General features: G+C 36.5%; 2 protein-coding genes across 2 annotated transcripts; both read right to left on the bottom strand.

Moving 5' to 3' along the window:
• Positions 1-4,868: 4,868 nt before the first annotated feature.
• On the bottom strand, positions 4,869-20,013 carry LOC115838249 (ankyrin repeat domain-containing protein 36B-like). The gene is made up of 7 exons (XM_030827092.1): positions 19,893-20,013; positions 18,191-18,219; positions 18,024-18,096; positions 12,272-12,300; positions 12,109-12,181; positions 8,123-8,196; positions 4,869-5,472 (listed from the first exon to the last, which is right to left on the bottom strand). Exons 1-7 carry the CDS (start codon positions 20,011-20,013, stop codon positions 5,314-5,316), a joined length of 558 nt encoding a protein of 185 aa, XP_030682952.1. The 3' UTR covers positions 4,869-5,313.
• LOC115838332 (ankyrin repeat domain-containing protein 36B-like) lies at positions 14,234-16,461 on the bottom strand. The gene is made up of 4 exons (XM_030827742.1): positions 16,323-16,461; positions 16,156-16,228; positions 14,454-14,482; positions 14,234-14,359 (listed from the first exon to the last, which is right to left on the bottom strand). Exons 1-4 carry the CDS (start codon positions 16,371-16,373, stop codon positions 14,264-14,266), a joined length of 249 nt encoding a protein of 82 aa, XP_030683602.1. The 5' UTR covers positions 16,374-16,461; the 3' UTR covers positions 14,234-14,263.
• Positions 20,014-27,853: the final 7,840 nt, after the last annotated feature.

Below are 27,853 nucleotides of genomic sequence, written 5' to 3'. Positions count from 1 at the left end.
AGGATTTAAGTCATACAAAGTATGTGCCCTGACCACAAATCAATCAGATTAAAGACCAATAACAAAAATAACTCCGGGAAATACTCAAATATTTGGAAACTAAGTAGCACACATCTAAATAACCCTGGGTCAAACAGGTAATGAAAACAGAAATAGAAATTAGAAAGTATTCTGAACTGAATAAAAATTTGTCAACCAGAATTTGTGGAATGCAGCTACAGCTGTACTTGAATACAAATTTTTAGCACTGCCAAATGTCTACATTAGAAGAGTCTTAAATCAATGACCTTGACTTCTACCTTAAGCAACTAGACAAAAGAAGAGTGAATTAAACCCAAAGCAAGCAGAGGAAAGGAAATAATAAACATCTGCTGTGGTCTGAATGTTTGTCTTCCCCAAAATTTATATGCTGAAAGCCAATCACAGATGTGACGGTATTAGGAGGGGGGATTTTTTAATTATTATTATTAGACTTTAAGTTTTAGGGTACATGTGCACAATGTGCAGGTTTGTTACATATGTATCCATGTGCCATGTTGGTGTGCTGCACCCATTAACTCATCATTTAGCATTAGGTATATCTCCTAATGCTGTCCCTCCCCCTTCCCCCCACCCCACAACAGTCCCCAGTGTGTGATGTTCAGGAGGGGGGATTTTTACAGGTAGTTGGTCATGATAGCCAAGCCCTCATGAATGGGATTAGTGCTTAGTGCTCTTATACAACAGACCCCAGATCTCCTTCGCCCCTTCTGCCAAGTGAGGGCGCAGAGAAAAAGAATTCATTCATGAACTAGGACGTGTTCCCTAACCATACACCAAACACGACAGCATCTGGATCTTGGACTTTGCTGACCCCACAACTGCGAGAAATCAACTTCCATTGTTTGAACCAGTCTATGGTATTGTGTTATACTGTTGGTTCCAGAAGAAACAATAGAAAAAAATCAACAACACAAAACACCTTGAGGAGATCAATAAATGTGAAAAAGATCCATTTAGCCAGGCTGCTCAGAAAAAAAGAAACAATACAAATTACTAATTTCAGAAATAAACAATGTGACATTATTATAGATTCTACAGATACCAAAAATATAACAAGATATTATAATTTCTATGTAAGTAAACATGACAACTTAGATAAAATTAACAAATTCCTTTAAAAATGAAAATTAGCAAATCTCGATCAAGAAGCAATAGATAATGTGAATTGCCCTATATCTATAAAAGATAGTTAAGTTATAGTTAAAAACCTTCCTAAAAGAAAACTCCAGACCCAGCTAGCTATGCTGGTGAATTCTACAAAACATTTCTGGAAGAAAATAATACAATTATACATAAACTCTCCCAAAAGAAACAGAAAGAAGGAGTATATCTCAACTCAGTCTGTAATGTTAGCTTTACCCTGAACCAAAACCAGAAAATATTACCAACAAGAAAATTCCCTCATGAGCACGAATGTAAAAATTCAACCAATTTGTGATGCAACGAAGGTATCCTCCAATAGCGGAGTGAATAAACTGTGGTTACACAGCCATACAGTGGAATATCACTCTACACATAAAGAAATGAGCAATCAATTCATGAAAATATGTGAAGGAACCTTAAATGCATATTACCAAGTGACATAAGCTAATCTGAAAAGACTTCTTACTGTATGATTCCAACTATATGATCAGGAAAAGGCAAAACTATGGATAAAGTAAAAGGGTGCCAAAGGGTAAAAGACAGCAGGAAAAGATACATAGGCAGAGCACAGAGGATTCTTAGGGAAGTCAAAATAATTTATGTAACGTGGATACATGTCATTGTACATTTGTCCAAATCCATACATGTACAGTATCAAGAGTGAACCCCAATGCAAATTATGGGCTTTGGGTGATTGTGATGTGTCAATTTAGGCTCATCTATCATAGCAACTACCACTATGGTGAAGGATACTGGTAATGAAGGAGGCTAAACATGTATTGGGTTGGGGGTATACAAAAAATATCTGAACCTCCCTCTCAATTTTGACAGGAACATAAAACTGGTCTAAAAAATAAAAGTCTTTATAATAAATTCTAAATGAGACTTTAGTAAATTGTATCCAACAGTATAATAAAAAGGTAATACATCATAAACAAATGGGGTTTATTCCAGAAATGGAAGGTTGGCTTACCATTGAAACATCATCATTATTTACCATAAAATGAACTAAAAGAGAAGACCCATAGGATCATCCCAACAGATACAGGCATCTGATAAAATTTACTCCTGATGTTTCAAAGAGAAAAACTCTTAGCAACATAAGAATCCAAGGGAAGTTCTTCAGCATGATAAACAACATCTATGATGAATCTACAGCTAACGTGCATCATAGTGAAAAACTGAATGCATTTCCCATAAGATGAGGAAGAACATGGGAATGTCTGCTTTCACTACTTGTTTGTTGCATTGTTCTGAAGATTCTAGTTAATGCAGTCAGGCAAGAAAAAGAAATAAGAGGCATCCAAGTTTAAAAAAAGAAATAAAATTGTCTTTATACACAGCCATCACCATACAATAGGTATGGGTAAACCCCAACCTGTGGGCCAGCTTCTTGTCTGATAAGCTTTTATTGGAACACAGCTGTGTTCATTAATTTATGGATGATCTATGGCTGCTCTCACACTAAAATGGCAGAGTTTATCAGCTGCAAAAGAGACCCTTTTGCCACAAGTCTAAAATATTCACTATCCTTAGTAAGAGGGTAGTTTGAGAAAGAAAGGTTTAACAACCTTTGGTCTATGAAGAAAATCTGATCAAATCTACCAACAATGTGCCAGAACTAATAAGTGAGTTTAACAAGATTGAAGGATACAAATTCAATATAGAAAAATTAACTGTATTTCTATATGCTAGCAATAAAAAATCAAATGAAAATTTTAAAACTATCATTTTCTATAGTTTTATAAAAATGTATATTTGGATTAGCAATGCTCAACCTGTATAAAGAAAGTCAAATACATCTACACTAACTAAACTATCATTTACAACTTCATCAAAAATGAAATACAGATAAATCTGATAACATATGAAAACACCTATAAACTACAAACTACAAAATACTACTGAGAAAATTAAATATTACCTCTATAAAAGCAGACATACACTTTATTGAGTAGATTCAGTATTGTTAAGATGTCAATTCTCCCCAAATTAATCTATAAATATGACACAATCCCAACTTAATTTCCAACAAGCAAGCAGTCTTTATATTATTGATAAGCTGATTCTAAAGTTTATGTGAAAATGCAAAGGATCTAGCATAGTCAAAACAGAACAAAGAACAAAATTGGAGGATTCATTTCAAGAATTACTATAAATCAATAGTAACCAAAACAGTGTGCCATAGGTACAGGCTGAATATCCCTTATTCAAAATGCTTCAGACTAGAAGTTTTTCAGATTTTGGATTTTGGAATATTTGCATATACATGATGAGATATCTTGGGGATAGGACCCAAGTCTAAACACAAAATACATTTATTTTTCATATTTACCTTGTACACAAAGACTGAAGGTAATTTTAAACAATACTTTTAATAATTTGGGGCATGAAACAATGTTTGTATACATGAGGTCGGATGTAGAATTTTTCCACTGTGGTGTCTATGTTGGCAATCAAAAAGTTTGGGGTTTTAGAGTATTTCAGATTTGGGATATTTAAATGAGCAATGCTCAACCTGTATAAAGAAAGTCAAATACAGACAATCCCCAATTTAAGGTGGTTTGACTTATTGACTTTACAGTGGGTTTACTGAAGTATTAAATTGCTTTTGACTCAAACACTGGGTTTCTCACAATTTGGGGTGCATCTGCAAATTAATAAAATTCAATAGACAGTCCAGAAATAAATAACACATATGCAACCAGCTTATGACTGACAAAGGCAGGATGGCAATGCCGTGGAGAAAGGATAGCCTTTTCAACATGTAGTGTTGGAACAACTGGCTGTCCACACCCAAAAAGTGAACTTGAATCCATACCTCACCTCACTCCATATACAAAAGGAAACTCAAAATGGAGCACAGATTTAAATGTAAGATCCAAATCTATAAAATTTCTAGAACAAAGCATAAGAAAAATCTTTGTGACCTTGTGCTAGGCAAACATTTTTTACATATGACACAAAATGCAAAATCCGTAATTCAACAATTAAATTGGACTTCATTACGATTAAAATCTTCTGCTCTTCAAAAGATACTACAAAGCAAGTGAAAAGTCAACCCAAAAACTGGCAAAAATACCCTTGTAAAAAAGTAGCTAAAAAGTAATAGTATCCAAATACATACAGAATTAATAAAACTCAACAAGTAAGAAAATATCAACCTACTTTTTTAAATGGCAAAAGATTTGAAAAGACAGTTCAACAAAGAAGATGTACAGACGGCAGATAAACACATGGAAAGATGCTCAACATTTTAGTCATTAGGATCGTGTACATTAAACCCACAATAATATACATAATACACCCATCAGAATGACTAAAATTAAAAAAAATAAACACAGCAGTAGTGTGACAACATAGCAACTGGAATGGTCATTTACTGCTGATGAGAATAGAAAATAGTACAAATATTTTGGAAAACCATTTAGCAGCTTTTAAAAACAGGAATATAAAGGGCCATGAGGAGACGTTAGTGGGTGATGGATAGATGTTGACTATCTCGATGATGGTAATAGTTTCACATGTGTATACATCTGTTAAAACTTATCAAATGGTAACTTTTACATGTGTGCACTTTATCGCATATCAATTATACCACACTAAAGCTACTGATTGTAGGAGCAAACACCTAAGGCACTGGCTGTGGCACAGAGAAGGGTAGGCAATAAAGCTCAAGGACTGAGATCCATACCTTATAGCAATAAATGGCAGCTGGGTTTTCAGCAAGCACGTAACATGATCAGGTGTGATTTTTTACAACTATATAGTTATGATTGCAGAACAAGCCGTGGTTTTGGAAGGTGGAATAGTAGGAAAGACAGTTAGAAGGTTATCACAGTATTTCAGGTGGGAGGAAATGGTAACCTGACCATGGGTAAATGGGTAATGGCATAGAAGAGAAGCAGAGTAAACAAACACATTGGGTGTGCCATTCACACTGAGAAAAGTACAGTGAAATGATCATAGCTCTTTGGCTGAGAAGGTATAAGATACAGTTGTTTTCATTCTATTTTAACATAAGGCATATTTCTGAGATGAACATTCTTGTAACATATCAGTACTCTATGGTACAGTGCTAAGCAATGTGTGCATACATTGCTATAGGATTTTTAAAACGCCTTATATTTATGCATTGGTCCTACCTTTACACTTCATTTCATGTTGATCAATGAGTAATATGACTTTCTTACAATTAGAGCAAAGCAAATCATCATCCTCTGAGGCTATTTGACATGACTGAATTATGCCATCAAGGTCATCCCTAGAATGTATTTGGTTTTTCACCTACAAAATAAATAACACTGTTTCAAAATGTCCCCAAAATATTTATAGCATATACTAAATGTACAGAAGTGGGAATTGCCCATCTGTTTATATGAGCACAAACACAGGTACTTGTTCTGTACTTCTTTTTAAGCAATTTCCTTTATGTTGACTCTAGTTAAGAAGACCACATGGTCTACGGATAAATTAGTTTCCCAGTTCCTATGCCATTTAGAAAACTGACAGAGAGACTTGGGTTAATTAAGGAACAAAGATTAAGAGAATGTCTTCCTGAGCTTGAATTATTTTAATTGCAAAAACAATCCATTTATACATACAATTATGTATTTAGATAACCCCATTTTACACAAGAGATTTTCATAAGTAAAAAATTCAAATGGATCAAATAATTGGTGAAGAGAAAAATCAGAGTTGCAGCAAGTGACCCTCCAAGTCTTTTTGAAGTTGAACTTTCTCCAAAGCCAGGAACTCTACTTTACTTGTAATATGCTAACCTCATTCTTAAATCTTTGCATATATCACTTAATTCCACTTCTAGACATACTGCTGATGTTCTGTCATCATGTGGTGGAGAATAATGCACATTTTCTAATTCAAGTTTTATGCTTTCATACTTATTTGCACTACAGTTGTCATATAACAGCTTCTGGAACACATTCTGTATTGGTTTTGTACTGTGGTGTTTTAACAACAGAAACACCATAATTTTTTTTTTTTTAATCACATGCTTCATTTCTTTGGAGCAGGTAAGCCACATATCTAAAAGGCTTTTTGAATCACTAAATTGAGGCATATGTCCGATGTTTAATTTCCAATTAGTGGTGTTTTGGTTTTTTGTCATTTGCCTAACAACCTATTTGTCTTCTTTTATTTCAACCATAACTACTTCTGGGTTTCTTGCTTTCGTACTTTCTGTATCACTATGAAAATTTTCCTTGTCTGGGTTAAAAACATGTTCAGTATCTGGTTTGTTGTCATTTTCACAGTCTACTTTATTTCTATTTAAATAAAGCTCCGAAGGTGACTGGCAAGCATATTCTGGGGACCCAGAGTATGAATGAGATAGAAAGGCATTTTTGAGACTGGGTTATTTTTGTTCAGGAAATATCTGGACTACTACAGAGACAGACATGCCAGATGCATCACTTTCCTGACAATCAGGTGAATCGTTTGCCAAATTAGAGGGTATTTACTTAAGTTTGTTCTTCCTGTAGAATTATTATGTAGTTGCTCTTCCTTAATACAAGCAGTTTTGTAATTTTCACAAATTTCACCAAAACTGCTTTAACTTTTTTGTGATGAATTTTAAAGTTTTTTTTACCCTAATTTGTCTTGTTTGATCCACATTCTCTCATATTTTTGTGCACAAGTAGGTCCTGCATATATAAAGAGGTCCTATCACAACACTTTTTCACTACTAGTTGAGACATTTTTGCACATGCAAAAGTGGAAGATAAATTTGCTAGTTTTGTTTCCCAGATGTCTTTTCTGTCAGAGTACACGTTTTAAAAATAACTTTATCTTTAAATAATGAAGTGTAAAAAGAGAAAAATTAAAAAATAATTAAAGTTTAATATTAAACTTCTTAATCTATGTTTACCTACTCCCAAATCACTGGATTGTAACTAAGAAGTGAAAAATAATTTGCATTAGCCTAAAATAAGTGAAAAACATAAACCATGAAACTTTAATTTGTCACTGTTTGTTTGGACTAAACTTGACTAATTCATTATGTGTTAAATTTCCCAAAAATGAATTAGGAGATGACTTGTGGTACTATAAAGGCACTGTCACTTTAAAAGATTTTATCACTATACGTACAGTGTACACTTCAGTGCTTTTTCCAAAGATTACTCACTAATGATTAGGCAAACTTTAAATTATTAGGAGCCAAAATCAACACCAGTCAGTAAGAAAAGCAAATTCTTACATTTTAATGCAAATTACATATTGTAATATGATTGACAGTGTTATATATTTATAATGATTATAGGCTTAAGTTCTAAGGTCTACTAATGACAGTGGATTTAATAAATTTAACAATATTTATAGATTTTCTATATTGAAATACATTAAGCAGTTATTGTTTGTACGTTAATACCAAAGGTGCCAATCTGTAAGGTATAATTCTCTTGATAGCCAGTTGGGTTGATTTTATGACCCATTCTCTCCCTGAACATAGAAACTGAAGTCAGAGATCAAAAGGGAAAATAAATTCTTAACCTTGGTGTTAGTGACTGGCAATTAAAAAAACTGCAAAGTTTGAACCACTAGTAATAATTACTCCTTTAATCTGAATCCAATACAGTGGTCATCACTGTTAAATTGTTCATAATTTCTATTGCTTAAAATTGTAATTCAATATTTGATGTTACCTTATTATAATAGGAAGTTATAAAAATAGAAGTGCAAACAATATCAGGAACTTTTTAACTCAATTCCAAGGGTAAAGATTAGATATAAGTTGCTATAGATTCCAACACTATTTTAAGTTTTATAACTAGTTAAATGTTTTTAAAATTAAATATTAAATTATAATCAACTGATACTAAAAGGCTAATCCAAAGGTAAATTCATTTCAAATATGCTGTATTACCAAAGCAAGGAAAATAAGATTAAACCAGAAATTTGATTTTAAATTTTTACATACCTGTGGCTGGTTATTTTCATATTCTTCAAGCCTCTTTTGCTCTCCCTCTGATGCCATTTCTAAGTCTTGTTCTGCTAAAAAGATTATATATTTAGTTAAAATGAGCTACACAGAACAGCTAGATAAAAGCCATAGTCAGCCACGCGTGGTGGCTCACGCCTGTAATCCCAGCACTTTGGGAGGCCGAGGTGGGTGGATCACGAGGTCAGGAGATCGAGACCATCCTGGCTAACAAAGTGAAACTCCGTCTCTACTAAAAAATACAAAAAATTAGCTGGGCGGGGTGGCGGGCACCTGTAGTCCCAGCTAGTCAGGAGGCTGAGGCAGGAGAATGGCGTGAACCCGGGGGGCGGAGCTTGCAGTGAGCCGAGATCGCACCACTGCACCTCCAGCCTGGGCAGCAGAGCGTGACTCCGTCTCAGAAAAAAAAAAAAAAAAGCCATAGTCTTTCTAAAACCAGAAAATAAATGTGTTTAAACAAAGCTTAATCTTTAGTATAATATTTACTTCTTTAAGAAATGCTTTTAATCCTCCAAAACTTCAGCAAACCACTTGGGGAGGCACTAGATGTCACCAGGTTCAAGCCATGCAAACATGGTCAAAGATTCACTCACAAATTCATCCACCCAACATCAATGAACAAAACCATCAGAAATAAAACAAAATGTAAAAATCCAATAGAAACAGAAAAAGTAACAGCACACTGTTCTTTACTTCACAATAGTACCTTTGTAACAGCACATTGAGCCTGCTGTTCATTATTAATCATTTCCAAAATGACTGCTACTGTTTACACTTTCATCAATGTGCCGTCTCTTCTTTATATCTAAAATATTTTCCTCAACTATTCTGACAAATTTCTTTCATAATTTAAGACTCAGACAGCTATGTGAAGTCTTCCTTGATTCCGGTTATCTTTCCTCAGATAAACAGTTTTATTTAATACAGGCTTTATAAAATATGTAGTTAAGGTTTCAAAAGTGAGATTATGTCTCAACTAACTATAACTAAAATAGAAGAGTGTATCTATTCCAATGTAAACATGTTGACTGATAATGAGAAAAATGATCCTAATAAATAGCAAATCATGATCCTGAGAGAGTAAGTGTCAAAGCTGATGGGAGGATGCTATGGCCTATCTTTAATGCAATACATCAGATTCAATTACACCATTATACTACAAGCATTTATCATGTCCAACTATTTTTCCTATTATGTAGGAAGTACAAAGTTGTGAAGGCACTTCCAGTAAATATATAATTTATTTCTCATCAGAGAAACTGTTTAAAATTAATCAGCTTAGATGGACAGTTGTAGAATAAAAATTAATAAAACTATTCATTTTTTTCATTCCTAGGTAGGCTACTGCTATGTCTACATTGCTTGTATCCTGCAGTTTGGCCCTGTCAAGAAGTTTCTGAATCCACTCATGCAAGAAGATATATAAACCACATCAAAAGTAGTGTATAGGCTGGGTGTGGTGGCTCACACCTGTAATCACAGCACTTTGGGAGGCTGAAGCAGGTGGATCACAAGGTCAGGAGTTCGAGACCAGCCTAACATGGTGAAACCCCATCTCTACTGAAAATACAAAAATTAGCCGGGCATGGTGTCATGTGCCTGTAATCCCAGCTACTCAGGAGGCTGAGGCAGGGGAATCGCTTTAACCTGGGAGGTGGATGTTGCAGTGAGCCGAGATTGTGCCATTGCACTCCAGGCTGGGAGACAGACCGAGACTTCGTCTCAAAAAAAAAAAAAAAAAAAAAAAAGTGTAAAATAAGCTTTCAATGTGTAAATAATTGTCAAAAATGAAAAAATTAAATTTCCACAGACTTATTAATAACATTTTATAATTCAAAATCAGTGCAATGTTCACTGATTATTTTGGTTTTGTTATTCAAAGAATGAATGCTGTAACTTTTTGTTTCTAAAATTAGTTTGATTTGATATACCATGCTAATCTCTAAGGCACTTTCATGGAACTGTGATCTTATTAAAAAAATAGGTTTCTTAGTAAAATCAGTCAAAGTTTCTTAGTTCAAATAAATTTCATTTGATTAACTAATATCAACACTTCTATATAGCTCTCATAAATTATTCCCACCACAAATAAAGAGGAAAGCCTCTTAATTTAGCAGTAGTATCTTACATGTATAATTTCTATTTCCTAAACTTGTGTTCCTTTCCCTCTGGCTAGAAACATGCTCAGAAATAGTAGCAAAATGACACTGTTATGTTTCAAACTGCTATCAGATGGCAAACAGGTGTATGGAAAGGTGCTCAACATCACTGATCGTCACAGAAATGCAAACCAAAGCTACAATGAGGTATCTTCTCACCTCAGTTAAAATGGCTTTTATCCAAATGGCAGGCATTAAGAAATGCTGGTGAGGATGTGGAGAAAGTGGAACCCTCGTACACCATTGGTGGCATTGTGAATTAGTACAGTCACTATGGAGAACAGTATAGAGTCCTCAAAAAATTAAAAATACAACTACCCACACGATCCAGCAATCCCATTGCTAGGTAACTACTCAACAGCAAGAAAATCAGTATTATAAAAGAGAAATCTGCCCTGACATGTTTATTGCAGTACTTTTCACAATAGCCATAATTTGGAATCAACCTAAATGTACATCAACAGACAAATGGGTTCTAAAAATGTGATACACATACTGCTCAGCCATATGAAAGAATAAGATCCTCTCATTCGCAATGACATGGATGGAACAAGAGGACATCATGTCAAGTAAAATAATCCAGGCAAAGAAAGGAAGGATTCACATGTTGTCAATCCTTTGTAGGTGTGAGAAATTTAAAAAATAGAGCTCATGGAGATGAAGAGAAAAATCACCATTACCACAGTCTAGGAAGGGAGTGGGGGTGGTAGGAAATGAGGATGCTTAATAAGTACAAACTATAGTTAGAAACAATGAATAAAATGTAGTATTTTATGGCACAAAAACATGACTACAGTGAGCAATAACTTGTTGTACTATTTAGCATTACTGAGGAAGTACAAATTAAAAGACAGCACAAAGAAATGGTTAATGCTTGAGGTGATGGATAACCCATTAACCATGATGTCATTATTACACATTGTATGCCTGTATCAAAATATCTCATTTACTCCATAAACATAAACACCTACAATTTACTCATTAAAATTAAAAACAAAAAAATAAAGTAACACACACACAGACGCACAGTGTGCTAATCAGAACATCGGATTGGCTTAATATAATAAGCATAACAAAATTGACCAGAGCCAATAAAAGTTAAAACAAAACAAATATGTTACCAAATAAAACATTTCATTAGCTAAAAGCCATAATTTGAACTGACTTTTAAAGCAAAACAAATATTTTACAGTATCAAAATTGACCTCTTTAAATCGCTAAAAACTATTGAAATTCCAAATCGGAAACTTCAGAGTATCAAAATGTAAAAGGAGAAACATCTGAATAAAACCTTATATTTTTAGGCCAGGCACAGCAGTTCATGCCTGTAATCCCAGCACTTTGGGAGGGCGAGGCGGGAGGATCACCTGAGGTCGAGAGTTCAAGACCAGCCTGACCAACATGGAGAAACCCTGTCTCTACTAAAAATACAAAATTAGCCGGGCATGGTGGTGCATGCCTGTAATCCCAACTACTCGGGAGGCTGAGGCAGGAGAATTGCTTGAACCAGGAAGGCGGAGGTTGCGGTGAGCTACAATTGAGCCATTGCACTCCAGCCTGGACAACAAGAGCAAAGCTCTGTCTCCAAATAAAAAAAACAAAGCTTATGTTTTAAAAATATATTTTCCTTATGCATGTAAATCTCATTTTTGAAAACATAAATAAAAATGATAACAGCTGCATTATTTAGATGTAATCCTGAAATAAAATATAAAAAGTGAAATAATTGAGAATAGAAAGACTATGAGCATTAGAAATAGATTAATGTACTTCTTTCCAGAGTTAAATCTGCATTGCAAAGTTTACCTGGTGTGGATGTTTGTACATCCTTCATTTTGGGGGCTGTATTCAGAACAGAATCTTTATTTTCAATTGTGGCCTGAATGGGTTTTAAAACAAAATGATTATCACATGATGTATATCGGTATATGCAGTTAATAATTAAAAATATAAATGTAAGAGTAATTACCTTCAAGGTGGGCAGATTCTCAGGATACTCTAACAAGCAAGAGAAATATATAATCAATCATATGTAAATACGGTAAGGCCAACCATACATTCATGGAGTGTTAGCATCAAACTGAATACTCTTGCCTGTATTAGTGTAGGGTTTCATGTTTTTCTAGTTTGTTTCTTTGGGACAGTAACATGATAGAAATGCAATGAAGAAAATAGGAATACAGTCTTCAAAAAACATACAGTTACAAGTTAAAAAGTGAGATTATGCACCACATCTATTGCTAAAAAAAAAGTGTTAATATCAATGTGGATATGCTGATTAACAAGGAGAAATGTGATCTAAAATGAGAGGAGCAAATCATAAACCTAGAAATAAGTGTAAAAGCTGGTGCTAACTGCGACCGCATGACTTTCATGCAAGACATCAGAAGGATTTATACCATTGTAACACAAATATTCATCATGCTCTTTAACTTGTTCGGCAACTGAGAAGGTACACAATTACAACGACACTTCAGTTGAACGTACACTTCACGTCTCTTCAGTGTAAGTGTCCTGAACTGATCTGCTTGGATATACGTTTGGTGAATCCTAGCAGTTAATATTCATTATTTATCATGGCCATGTGGTGTAATAATCTGCCTATGTTTCTTATATCCTCTAGTTTAGCCTTCAGAAAGTTTCTTCATCCACTAATGGCAAGAAGGTATAATATACAAACCCCATCAAAAAGTATAATAAATTATACATACTTATACAAAATGCAATTTCTCCAGGCATTAGATATTAATAAACTTATACATTTGGAAATCAGTCCAACATTCATTGAAAATAACCATTTCAGGATTCAATTAATGCATTCAACATTATTTTTGTCTGTAAAATTAGTCTGCTCTGGAATATCACTTTACTATAAAGAATTTTCATTAAATACCTATTTTAACAAAACAGCCAGCACTTTGGAAAAAAGCTAATATATTCATATTAAATTTCAACTCATTTGAATGACTAATAAAAAATATATGTCTGGGCCGGGCACGGTGGCTCACGCTTGTAATCCCAGCACTTTGGGAGGCCGAGGCGGGCGGATCATGAGGTCAGGAGATCGAGACCACGGTGAAACCCTGTCTCTACTAAAAATACAAAAAAATTAGCCGGGTGTGGTGGCGGGCGCCTGTAGTCCCAGCTACTCAGAGAGGCTGAGGCAGGAGAATGGCGTGAACCTGGGAGGGGGAGCTTGCAGTGAGCTGAGATTGTGCCACTGCACTCCAGCCTGGGCGACAGAGCAAGATTCTGTCTCAAAAAAAAAAAATATATATATATATATATGTCTGATGTCTGATAGTAATAAACATGAATAATGAGGCACTGTGGTTTGTCCCAATTCTAGCACTCCTTACTGATTCCAGTAGTCATTGGAGCAGCCAGAAATCAGATCTTCTGGTATGCAAATATTCTAAATGCATCTGAAGTGAGTTCACTCAGGTTTCCTCAGCAGAAACCCCAAAATTACCTAAATAACTTCTTCCTTCCCCTCTTTCTTGCCTTGCAATCCCTCTTTCTTGATGAAAATAATTACTACATCAGTGGTCACCTTGGTCCTCATTCTCCAGTGTTTATGGGTTATTATAACAACTTCCTCCCTCTGGTTTTAGCAGTATCATCTGACATCTATAATTTCTATTACTTTTTTCTCTTTCTCCTTCCCCTTTCCATAGAAACATGCTCTGAAATAAGAGCAAAATTATGCTGTCTCCTGATCCTCTTATGTCTTACGTCTTGAACTGCTTTCCAACAGTTCTTCTACACAATTTCAATGTAGGGAACTCTATAAGCTTGTTACTAAGATCATGGCCAAGGACCAATAGCATCAGCAACACCTGAGAACTCACTAGAAATGCACAATCGCAGGCCTGCTGAATCAGAAAGTGCATTTTCAATGAGACCCCCGCTGATCTATTCAGGGGTGGGACGTTGTCTTCTGTCTTGAGTGCACATGACATTAAATGTGTATTGCCAAATTACCTGTTCCAGATTTCCTACTACCCATTATTCTTGTGGCAATATTCAAAAAAGAAACTTTCTTTTTAAATGTAACCTGAATGGAAAGAGAAACAAAACAGTCAATACATAATATATATTTCATAGGCTATGCAATAAATAATTCAAAATATAAATGAAAGAGTAACTACCTTCCAGGCCGATTGTTTCTGAGGAGACACTGAAAAGTAAAAGAAATATATAATCCATCATATGTAAATATGATAAAGTTCTCCATACATTCACGCAGTGTTAGCATCAAGCTGTATCCTCCTGCCTGTACTAGTGTAGGATTTGATGTTTTATGGTTTGTGTCTTTGGGACAAGAACATGAGGAAATACACTGAAGAAAATAGGAATACACGCTTCCAGAAAATATACAGTCAGAAATTACAAAGAGGCATTATGCATCATGTGTGTATTACTGAAATAAAGAGTGTCAATATCAATGTGGATATGCCGAATGATGAAAGGAAATGTGATCTGAAATCAGAGGAGCACCTCATACACCCAGGAATCAATGTCAAAGAAGGTACTAAATGCTACTGCATGTTTTTCATGCAAGACATCAGAAGGATTTATACCGCTGTACTGCAGTATTCATCATGCTCTTTAACTTGCCTGGTAATTGAGCAGGTACACAATGACAATGACACTTTAGTAGAATGTACACTTCACAAGTCCTCAGTGGAAGTATCCCAGGTTCATCAGCTTGGATGTAGGTTTGGATAATCCTGTATATAATATTCTTTATTTCTAAAACCCACGTGGTGTAATAATGTGCCTACATTTGTTGTGTCCTCTAGTTTAGGCTACAGAGAGGTTCTTCATCCACTCACGGCAACAAAGTATAATATATAAACCATATCAAAAAGTATAATAAATGATCAAATTTGACATACTTATACAAAATAAAGTTGCTACAAGCATTAGATATGAATAACCTTTTACATTTGGAAATCACTCCAATATTCATTGAAAATAACAATTTTAAAAGTCAATTAATGAATTCAACATTAATTTTGTTTCTAAAATAGTCTGGTTTGAAGTATCATGTTATTCTCTAAAGCATTTTCATTAAATTGCTATTTTATCCAAAGTTAGCTAATTGAAAAGCAAAGCCAATATATGCATATTCATGTTTATCTCATTTGAATAACTAATAACAACAAAACATGTATCTCTGACGCCCAATAGTAACAAAGAGGAGTAATGAGTCACTGTGGTTTATCCCAATTCTAGGACTCCTTCCTGCTTCCACCAGTTCCTAAAGCAGCCAAAATCAAAGCTTCTTTTAGGAAAATGTTCTAATATGCAACTGAACTCACGTTTCCTCAGAAGAAACAACAAAATTACATAAATAACTTCTTATTTTCCCTCCTTCCTGCCTGACAATCCTCTTCCTTGAGGAAAGTCATTGCTACATCAGTGATCTCCTTAGTTCTCGTTCTACAGCGTTTATGGGTTATTACAATCATTTCTCCATCTGTTTTTAGCAATACAATGTGACCTCTGTAAAATCTATACCTCATCTCTTTCTCCTTCCATCCTTGGTGAAAACAGGCTGTAGAATTAAGCAAAATTATGCTGTCCCCGGACTCCTTATGTCTTTAATGGCTCTCCAACCTTTCTACTTCCCAATTTCAATGTGGGGAAGTCTATAATCTCACTGCAAAGATCATGTCGAAGGCCAGCAACATCAGTGTCACCCGAGAACTTATTACAAATGAAGAATCTCAGGCCTGCTGAATCAGAATGTGCAGCTTCGATGAGCCCCCCGCTGATTTATTCAGGGAAGAGAAGTTCTTTTCTATCTGGACTGAACATCACATTAAATGTGTTTTGCAAAATTACCTGTCCCAGATTGTTGTCCATCCTTTATTTCTGTGACTATATTCCTCACAGAATCTTTCTCGTCACTTGTAGTCTGAACGGGATTTGAAACAAAATAATCAATACATGAAGTAGGTTTCATAGACTATACAGTTAATAGTTCAACATATAAATGAGACTTTAATTACCTCCTCAGCTGGTTGTTTCTGAGAAGACACTGAAAAGCAAAAGGGATACATAATCACTCATATGTAAATATGATAAAGTTATCCATACATTCACGCAGTGTTAGCATCAACCTCTGTCCTCCTGCCTGTATTAGTGTAGGCTTTGATGGCTTCTACTTTGTGTCTGGCGACTAGAACATGACAGAAATACACTGAAAAAGGGGAATACAGGCTCCATGAAATATACCCTTACAATTTCAGACATGGTATGATTTGTCACGTGTCGAAATCTAAAATAAAACCATGTCAATATCAATGTGGATATGTCGAGTGATGAGGACAAATGTGATCTAAAATCAGAGGAGCAACTCATACACCTGAGAATCAATGTCAAAGCAGATTGTACATGATCCTGCATGTCTTTCATGCAAGGTATCAAAACGATTTACACTAGTGTACTACAAACATTCATCATGCTCTTTAACTTGCCTGATAACTGAGAAGGTACACAATTACAATGACACTTCAGTTGAATGTACACTTCACCTGTCTTCAGTGGAAGTATCCTAAATTGATCAGCTTGGATACATGGTTGGTGAATCCTTGTAGATAGTATTCATTATTTATCATACCCATGTGGTGTAATAATCTGCCTACATTTCTTGTATCCTCTAGTTTAGCCTTCAGAAAGTTCCTTCATCCACTAATGGCAAGAAGGTTATGTAATATATAAACCTCATCAAAAAGTACAATAAATTATACATATTTGTACAAAATGCAATGGCTCCTGGCATTAGATATTAATAAGCTTTTACATTTGGATATCGGTCCAATATTCATTGAAAATAACCATTTTAGGATTCAATTAATGCATTCAACACTATTTTTGTCTGCAAAACTAGTCTGCTCTGGAATATCATTGCATTATAAAGAATTTTCACTAAATAGCTATTTTAGTGAAAAAGCCAGCACTTTGGAAAAAAGCTAATATATTCATATTAAATTTTAACTCATTTGAATAACTAATAAAAAATATATGTCTGATGTCTGATACTAATAAACAGGAATGAGGCACTGTGGTTTATCCCAACTCTAGCACTCCTTCCTGATTCCAGTAGTCATCGGAGCAGTCAGAAATCAAATCTTCTGGTATGCAAACATTCTAAATGCATCTGAAGTGAGTTCACTCAGGTTTCCTCAGCAGAAACCCCAAAATTACTGAAATAACTTCTTCCTTCCCCTCTTTCTTGCCTTGCAGTCCCTCTTTCTTGATGAAAATAATTACTACATCAGTGGTCACCTTGCTCCTCATTCTCCAGTGTTTATGGGTTATTATGACAACTTCCTCCCTCTGGTTTTAGCAGTACCATCTGACATCTATAATTTCTATTACTCCTTCTCTTTCTCCTTCTCCTCTCCATAGAAACATGCTCTCAAATAAGAGCAAAATTATGCTGTCCCCCGATCCTCTTATGTCTTGAACTGTTTTCCAATGGTTCTTGTATCCAAATTCAATGTAGGGAACTCTGTAAGCTTGTTACTAAGATCATGGCCAAGGACCAACAGCATCAGCATCACCTAAGAACTTACTAAAAATGCACAATCTCAGGCCTGCTGAATCAGAAAGTGCATTTTCAGTGACACCCCGCTGATCTTTTCAGGGGTGGGACGTTGTCTTCTGTCTTGAGTGCACATGACATTAAATGTGTATTGCCAAATTACCTGTTCTAGATTTCCTACCACCCATTATTCTTGTGGCAATATTCAAAAAAGAAACTTCCTTTTTAAATGTAACCTGAATGGAAAGAGAAACAAAACAGTCAATACATAATATATATTTCATAGGCTATGCAATAAATAATTCAAAATATAAATGAAAGAGTAACTACCTTCCAGGCCGATTGTTTCTGAGGAGACACTGAAAAGTAAAAGAAATATATAATCCATCATATGTAAATATGATAAAGTTCTCCATACATTCACGCAGTGTTAGCATCAAGCTGTATCCTCCTGCCTGTACTAGTGTAGGATTTGATGTTTTATGGTTTGTGTCTTTGGGACAAGAACATGAGGAAATACACTGAAGAAAATAGGAATACACGCTTCCAGAAAATATACAGTCAGAAATTACAAAGAGGTATTATGCGTCATGTGTGTATTACTGAAATAAAGAGTGTCAATATCAATGTGGATATGCCAAATGATGAAAAGAAATGTGATCTGAAATCAGAGGAGCAACTCATACACCCAGGAATCAATGTCAAAGAAGGTACTAAATGCTACTGCATGTTTTTCATGCAAGACATCAGAAGGATTTATACCATTATACTGCAAGTATTCATCATGCTCTTTAACTTGCCTGAATTGAGCAGGTACACAATAACAAAGACACTTAATAGAATGTACACTTCACAAGTCCTCAGTGGAAGTGTCCCAGCTTCATCAGCTTGGATATAGGTTTGGATAATCCTGTATATAATATTCTTTATTTCTCAAACCCATGTGGTGTAATAATGTGCCTACATTTGTTGTGTCCTCTAGTTTAGGCTACAGAAAGGTTCTTCATCCACTCGCGGCAACAAAGTATAATACACAAACCTTATCAAAAAGTATAATAAATGATCAAATTTGACATACTTATACAAAATAAAGTTGCTACAAGCATTAGATATGAATAACCTTTTACATTTGGAAATCACTCCAATATTCATTGAAAATAAGAATTTTAAAAGTCAATTAATGAATTCACCATTATTTTTCTTTCTAAAATAGTCTGGTTTAAAATATCATGTTATTCTCTAAAGCATTTTCATTAAATTGCTATTTCTATCCAAAAGTTAGCTAATTGAAAAGCAAAGCCAATATATGCATATTCATGTTTATCTCATTTGAATAACTAATAACAACAAAACGTGTATCTCTGATGCCCCAACAGTAACAAAGAGGAGTAATGAGTCACTGTCGTTTATCCCAATTCTAGGACTCCTTCCTGCTTCCACTGGTTCCTATAGCAGCCAAAATCAAAGCTTCTTTTAGGAAAATGTTCTAATATGCAACTGAACTCAGTTTCCTAAGAAGAAACCCCAAAATTACATAAATAACTTCTTATTTTCCCTCCTTCCTGCCTGACAATCTTCTTCCTTGAGGAAAGTCATTGCTACATCAGTGGTCTCCTTAGTTCTTGTTCTACAGCGTTTATGGGTTATTACAATCATTTCTCCATCTGTTTTTAGCAATACAATGTGACCTCTGTAAAATCTATACCTCATCTCTTTCTCCTTCCACCCTTGGTGAAAACAGGCTGTAGAATTAAAGCAAAATTATGCTGTCCCCGGACTCCTTATGTCTTTAATGGCTCTCCAACCTTTCTACTTCTCAATTTCAATGTGGGGAAGTCTATAATCTTACGCAAAGATCATGTCGAAGACCAGCAGCATCAGTGTCACCCGAGAACTTATTACAAACGAAGAATCTCAGGCCTGCTGAATCAGAATGTGCAGCTTCGATGAGCCCCCCGCTGATTTACTCGGGGAAGAGAAGTTCTTTTCTATCTGGACTGAACATGACATTAAATGTGTTTTGCAAAATTACCTGTCCCAGATTGTTGTCCATCCTTTATTTCTGTGACTATATTCCTCACAGAATCTTTCTCATCACTCGTAGTCTGAATGGGATTTGAAACAAAATAATCAATACATGAAGTAGGTTTCATAGACTATACAGTTAATACTTCAACATATAGGATAGGAGGGAGCCAAGATGGCTGAATAGGAACAGCTCCGGTCTACAGCTCCCAGCCTGAGCGACACAGAAGACGGGTGATTTCTGCATTTCTGTTTAAGGTACCAGTTTCATCTCACTAGGGAGTGCCAAACAGTGGGTGCAGGACAGTCGGTGAAGGGCACTGTGCGCGAGCCGAAGCAGGGCGAGGCATTGCCTCACTCGGGAAGCGCAAGGGGTCAGGGAGTTCCCTTTCCTAGTCAAAGAAAGGGGTAACAGACGGCACCTGGAATATCGGGTCAGTCCCATCCTAATACCGCGCTTTTCCAACGGGCCTGGAAAACGGCACACTAGAAAATTGTGTCCCGCACCTGGCTCGGAGGGTCCTATGCCCACGGAGTCTCGCTGATTGCTAGCATAGCAGTCTGAGATCAAGCTACAAGGAGGCAGCGAGGCTGGGGGAGGGGCGCCCGCCATTGCCCAGGCTTGCTTAGGTAAACAAAGCAGCCAGGAAGCTCGAACTGGGTGGAGCCCACCACAGCTCAAGGAGGCCTGCTTGCCTCTGTAGGCTCCACCTCTGAGGGCAGGGCACAAACAAAAAGTCAGCAGGAAGCTCCACAGACTTAATTGTCCCTGTCTGACTGACAGCTTTGAAGAGAGTAGTGGTTCTCCCAGCACTCAGCTGCAGATCTGAGAATGGACAGACTGCCTCCTAAAGTGGGTCCCTCACCCCCGAGCAGCCTAACTGGGAGGCAACGCCCCCAGTAGGGACAAACTGACACCTCACTCGGCCGGGTACTCCTCTGAGACAAAACTTCCAGAGGAACTATCAGACAGCTGAATTTGTGGTCTCACGAAAATCCGCTGTTCTGCAGCCACCGCTGCTGACACCCAGCCAAACAGGGTCTGGAGTGGACCTCTAGTAAACTCCAACAGACCTGCAGCTGAGGGTCCTGTCTGGTAGAAGGAAAACTAACAAACAGAAAGGACATCCACACCAAAAACCCATCTGTACATCACCAGCATCAAAGACCAAAAGTAGATAAAACCACAAAGATGGGGAAAAAGCAGAGCAGAAAAACTGGAAACTCTAAAAAGCAGAGCACCTCTCCTCCTCCAAAGGAACGCAGTTCCTCACCAGCAATGGAACAAAGCTGGATGGAGGATGACTTTGACGAGTTGAGAGAAGAAGGCTTCAGACGATCAAACTACTCTGAGCTACGGGAGGAAATTCAAAACAATAGCAAAGAAGTTAAAAACTTTGAAAAAAAATTAGAAGAATGGATAACTAGAATAACCAATGGAGAGAAGGGCTTAAAGGAGCTGATGGAGCTGAAAGCCAAGTTTCGAGAACTACGTGAAGATTGCAGAAGCCTCGGTAGCAGATGCGATCAACTGGAAGAAAGGGTATTGCTGATGGAAGGTGAAATGAATGAAATGAAGCGAGAAGGGAAGTTTAGAGAAAAAAGAATAAAAAGAAATGAACAAAGCCTCCAAGAAATTTGGGACTATGTGAAAAGACCAAACCTACGTCTGATTGGTGTACCTGAAAATGATGGGGAGAATGGAACCAAGTTGGAAAACACTCTGCAAGATATTATCCAGGAGAACTTCCCCAATCTAGCAAGGCAGGCCAACATTCAGATTCAGGAAATACAGAGAACGCCACAAAGATACTCCTCGAGGAGAGCAACTCCAAGACACATAATTGTCAGATTCACCAAAGTTGAAATGAAGGAAAAAATGTTAAGGGCAGCCAGAGAGAAAGGTCGGGTTACCCACAAAGGGAAGCCCATCAGACTAACAGCTGATCTCTCGGCAGAAACTCTACAAGCCAGAAGAGAGTGGGGCCCAATATTCAACATTCTTAAAGAAAAGAATTTTCAACCCAGAATTTCATATCCAGCCAAACTAAGCTTCATAAGTGAAGGAGAAATAAAATACTTTACAGACAAGCAAACGCTGAGTGATTTTGTCACCACCAGGCCTGCCCTAAAAGAGCTCCTGAAGGAAGCACTAGACATGGAAAGGAACAACCGGTACCAGCCACTGCAAAAACATGCCAAATTGTAAAGACTATCGTGGCTAGGAAGAAACTGCATCAACTAACGAGCAAAATAACCAACTAACATCATAATGACAGGATCAGATTCACACATAACAATATTAACGTTAAATGTAAATGGGCTAAATGCTCCAATTAAAAGACACAGACTGGCAAACTGGATAAGGAGTCAAGACCTATCAGTGTGCTGTATTCAGGAAACCCATGTCACGTGCAGAGACACATATAGACTCAAAATAAAGGGATGGAGGAAGATCTATCAAGCAAATGGAAAACAAAAAAAGGCAGGGGTTGCAATCCTAGTCTCTGATAAAATAGACTTTAAACCAACAAAGATCAAAAGAGACAAAGAAGGCCATTACATAATGGTAAAGGGATCAATTCAACAGGAAGAGCTAACTATCCTAAATATATATGCACCCAACACAGGAGCACCCAGATTCATAAAGCAAGTCCTGAGTGACCTACAAAGGGACTTAAACCCCCACACAATAATAATGGGAGATCTTAACACCCCACTGTCAACATTAGACAGATCAACGAGACAGAAAGTTAACAAGGATATCCAGGAATTGAACTCAGCTCTGCACAAAGTGGACCTAATAGACATCTACAGAACTCTCCACCCCAAATCAACAGAATATACATTTTTTTCAGCACCACACCACACCTATTCCAAAATTGACCACATAGTTGGAAGTAAAGCTCTCCTCAGCAAATGTAAAAGAACAGAAATTATAACAAACTGTCTCTCAGACCACAGTGCAATCAAACTAGAACTCAGGACTAAGAAACTCACTCAAAACCGCTCAACTACATGGAAACTGAACAACCTGCTCCTGAATGACTATTGGGTACATAATGAAATGAAGGCAGAAATAAAGATGTTCTTTGAAACCAACGAGAACAAAGACACAACATACCAGAATCTCTGGGACACGTTCAAAGCAGTGTGCAGAGGGAAATTTATAGCACTAAATGCCCACAAGAGAAAGCAGGAAAGATCCAAAATTGACACCCTAACATCACAATTAAAAGAACTAGAGAAGCAAAAGCAAACACATTCAAAAGCTAGCAGAAGGCTAGAAATAACTAAAATCAGAGCAGAACTGAAGTAAATAGAGTCACAAAAAACCCTTCAAAAAATTAACGAATCCAGGAGCTGGTTTTTTGAAAAGATCAACAAAATTGATAGACCACTAGCAAGACTAATAAAGAAGAAAAGAGAGAAGAATCAAATAGATGCAATAAAAAATGAAAAAGGGGATATCACCACCGATCCCACAGAAATACAATCTACCATCAGAGAATACTACAAACACCTCTGCAAAGAAACTAGAAAATCTAGAAGAAATGGATAAATTCCTCCACAAATACACCCTCCCAAGACTAAACCAGGAAGAAGTTGAATCTCTGAAAAGACCAATAACAGGTTCTGAAATTGTGGCAATAATCAATAGCTTACCAACCAAAAAGAGTCCAGGACCTGATGGATTCACAGCCGAATTCTACCAGAAGTACAAGGAGGAAGTGGTACCATTGCTTCTGAAACTATTCCAATCAATAGAAAAAGAGGGAATCCTCCCTAACACATTTTATGAAGCCAGCATCGTCCTGATACCAAAGCCTGGCAGAGACATAACCAAAAAAGAGAATTTCAGACCAATATCCTTGATGAACATTGATGCAAAAATCCTCAATAAAATACTGACAAACCGAATCCAGCAGCACATCAAAAAGCTTATCCACCATGATCAAGTGGGCTTCATCCCTGGGATGCAAGGCTGGTTCAACATACGCAAATCAATAAATGTAATCCAGCATATAAACAGAACCAAAGACAAAAACCACGATTATCTCAATAGATGCAGAAAAGGCCTTTGACAAAATTCAACAACGCTTCATGCTAAAAACTCTCAATAAATTAGGTATTGAGGGGACGTATCTCAAAATAATAAGAGCTATATACGACAAACCCACAGCCAATATCATACTGAATGGGCAAAAACTGGAAGCATTCCCTCTGAAAACTGGCACAAGACAGGGATGCCCTCTCTCACCGCTCCTATTCAACATAGTGCTGGAAGTTCTGGCCAGAGCAATCAGGCAGGAGAAGGAAATAAAGGGTATTCAATTAGGAAAAGAGGAAGTCAAACTGTCCCTGTTTGCAGATGACATGATTGTATATCTAGAAAATCCCATTGTCTCAGCCCAAAATCTCCTTAAGCTGATTAGCAACTTCAGCAAAGTCTCAGGATACAAAATCAATGTACAAAAATCACAAGCATTCTTGTACACCAATCACAGACAAACAGAGAGCCAAATCATGAGTGAACTCCCATTCACAATTGCTTCAAAGAGAATAAAATACCTAGGAATCCAACTTACAAGGGATGTGAAGGACCTCTTCAAGGAGAACTAAAACCACTGCTCAGTGAAATAAAAGAGGATACAAACAAATGGAAGAACATTCCATGCTCATGGGTTGGAAGAATCAATATCATGAAAATGGCCATACTGCCCAAGGTAATTTATAGATTCAATGCCATCCCCATCAAGCTACCAATGACTTTCTTCACAGAATTGGAAAAAACTACTTTAAAGTTCATATGGAACCAAAAAAGAGCCCGCATCGCCAAGTCAATCCTAAGCCAAAAGAACAAAGCTGGAGGCATCACGCTACCTGACTTCAAACTATACTACAAGGCTACAGTAACCAAAACAGCATGGTACTGGTACCACAACAGAGACATAGATCAATGGAACAGAACAGAGCCCTCAGAAATGATGCCGCATATCTACAACTATCTGATCTTTGACAAACCTGACAAAAACAAGAAATGGGGAAAGGATTCCCTATTTAATAAATGGTGCAGGTAAAACTGGCTAGCCATATGTAGAAAGCTGAAACTGGATCCCTTCCTTATACCTTATACAAAAATTAATTCAAGATGGATTAAAGACTTAAATGTTAGACCTAAAACCATTAAAATCCTACAAGAAATCCTAGGCAATACCATTCAGGACATAGGCGTGGGCAAGGACTTCATGTCTAAAACACCAAAAGCAATGGCAACAAAAGCCAAAATTGACAAATGGGATCTAATTAAACAAAAGAGCTTCTGCACAGCAAAAGAAACTACCATCAGAATGAACAGACAACCTACAGAATGGGAGAAAATTTTTGCAACCTACTCATCTGACAAAGGGCTAATATCCAGAATCTACAATGAACTCAAACAAATTTACAAGAAAAAAACAAACAACCCCATCAAAAAGTGGGCAAAGGACATGAACAGACACTTCTCAAAAGAAGACATTTATGCAGCCAAAAAACACATGAAGAAATGCTCATCATCACTGGCCATCAGAGAAATGCAAATCAAAACCACAATGAGATACCATCTCACACCAGTTAGAATGGCCATCATTAAAAAAATCAGGAAACAACAGGTGCTGCAGAGGATGTGGAGAAATAGGAACACTTTTACACTGTTGGTGGGATTGTAAACTAGTTCAACCATTGTGGAAGTCAGTGTGGCGATTCCTCAGGGATCTAGAACTAGAAATACCATTTGACCCAGCCATCCCATTACTGGGTATATACCCAAAGGACTATAAATCATGCTGCTATAAAGACACATGCACACGTATGTTTACTGCGGCACTGTTCACAATAGCAAAGAGTTGGAACCAACCCAAATGTCCAACAATGATAGACTGGATTAAGAAAATGTGGCACATACAAACCATGGAATACTATGCAGCCATAAAAAATGATGAGTTGATGTCCTTTGTAGGGACATGGATGAAATTGGAAAACATCATTCTCAGTAAACTATCGCAAGGACAAAAAACCAAACACCGCATGTTCTCACTCATAGGTGGGAATTGAACAATGAGAACTCATGGACACAGGAAGGGGAACATCACACTCAGGGGACTGTTGTGGGGTTGGGGGAGGGGGGAGGGATAGCATTAGGAGATATACCTAATGCTAAATGATGAGTTAATGGGTGCAGGAAATCAACATGGCACATGGATACATATGTAACAAACCTGCACATTGTGCACATGTACCCTAAAACCTAAAGTATAATAAAAAAATAAATAAATAAAATAAAATAAATGGATAGATCTAAAAAAAAAAATAGTTCAACATATAAATGAGACTTTAATTACCTCCTCAGCTGGTTGTTTCTGAGGAGACACTGAAAAGCAAAAGGGATACATAATCACTCATATGTAAATATGATAAAGTTATCCATACATTCACACAGTGTTAGCATCAACCTCTGTCCTCCTGCCTGTATTAGTGTAGGCTTTGATGGCTTCTACTTTGTGTCTGGCGACTAGAACATGACAGAAATACACTGAAAAAAGGGAATACAGGCTCCATGAAATATACCCTTACAATTTCAGACATGGTATGATTTGTCACATGTCGAAATCTAAAATAAAACCATGTCAATATCAATGTGGATATGTCGAGTGATGAGGACAAATGTGATCTAAAATCAGAGGAGCAACTCATACACCTGAGAATCAATGTCAAAGCAGATTGTACATGATCCTGCATGTCTTTCATGCAAGGTATCAAAACGATTTACACTAGTGTACTACAAACATTCATCATGCTCTTTAACTTGCCTGATAACTGAGAAGGTACACAATTACAATGACACTTCAGTTGAATGTACACTTCACCTGTCTTCAGTGGAAGTATCCTAAATTGATCAGCTTGGATACATGGTTGGTGAATCCTTGTAGATAGTATTCATTATTTATCATACCCATGTGGTGTAATAATCTGCCTACATTTCTTGTATCCTCTAGTTTAGCCTTCAGAAAGTTCCTTCATCCACTAATGGCAAGAAGGTTATGTAATATATAAACCTCATCAAAAAGTACAATAAATTATACATATTTGTACAAAATGCAATGGCTCCTGGCATTAGATATTAATAAGCTTTTACATTTGGATATCGGTCCAATATTCATTGAAAATAACCATTTTAGGATTCAATTAATGCATTCAACACTATTTTTGTCTGCAAAACTAGTCTGCTCTGGAATATCATTGCATTATAAAGAATTTTCACTAAATAGCTATTTTAGTGAAAAAGCCAGCACTTTGGAAAAAAGCTAATATATTCATATTAAATTTTAACTCATTTGAATAACTAATAAAAAATATATGTCTGATGTCTGATACTAATAAACAGGAATGAGGCACTGTGGTTTATCCCAACTCTAGCACTCCTTCCTGATTCCAGTAGTCATCGGAGCAGTCAGAAATCAAATCTTCTGGTATGCAAACATTCTAAATGCATCTGAAGTGAGTTCACTCAGGTTTCCTCAGCAGAAACCCCAAAATTACTGAAATAACTTCTTCCTTCCCCTCTTTCTTGCCTTGCAGTCCCTCTTTCTTGATGAAAATAATTACTACATCAGTGGTCACCTTGCTCCTCATTCTCCAGTGTTTATGGGTTATTATGACAACTTCCTCCCTCTGGTTTTAGCAGTACCATCTGACATCTATAATTTCTATTACTCCTTCTCTTTCTCCTTCTCCTCTCCATAGAAACATGCTCTCAAATAAGAGCAAAATTATGCTGTCCCCCGATCCTCTTATGTCTTGAACTGTTTTCCAATGGTTCTTGTAACCAAATTCAATGTAGGGAACTCTGTAAGCTTGTTACTAAGATCATGGCCAAGGACCAACAGCATCAGCATCACCTGAGAACTTACTAAAAATGCACAATCT

The sequence above is a fragment of the Nomascus leucogenys genome, chromosome 14 (assembly GCF_006542625.1).
Source record: "Nomascus leucogenys isolate Asia chromosome 14, Asia_NLE_v1, whole genome shotgun sequence".
Lineage (NCBI taxonomy): Eukaryota > Metazoa > Chordata > Mammalia > Primates > Hylobatidae > Nomascus > Nomascus leucogenys.
This window is presented reverse-complemented; position numbering and strand designations above follow the sequence as displayed.

Coding starts and splice junctions, on each gene's coding strand:
- LOC115838332 (XM_030827742.1), bottom strand. CDS start 16,373: ATGTATCCCTTTTGCTTTTCAGTGTCTTCTCAGAAACAACCAGCTGAG. Junction 16,229..16,322: donor AGAAACAACCAGCTGAGGAG/GTAATTAAAGTC, acceptor AATCCCGTTCAG/ACTACAAGTGACGAGAAAGA. Junction 14,483..16,155: donor TGGACAACAATCTGGGACAG/GTAATTTTGCAA, acceptor TTTACTTTTCAG/TGTCTCCTCAGAAACAATCG.
- LOC115838249 (XM_030827092.1), bottom strand. CDS start 20,013: ATGAAACCTACTTCATGTATTGATTATTTTGTTTCAAATCCCATTCAG. Junction 18,097..18,190: donor AGAAACAATCGGCCTGGAAG/GTAGTTACTCTT, acceptor CTTTCCATTCAG/GTTACATTTAAAAAGGAAGT. Junction 5,473..8,122: donor ATGAAAATAACCAGCCACAG/GTATGTAAAAAT, acceptor TTTATTTTGTAG/GTGAAAAACCAAATACATTC.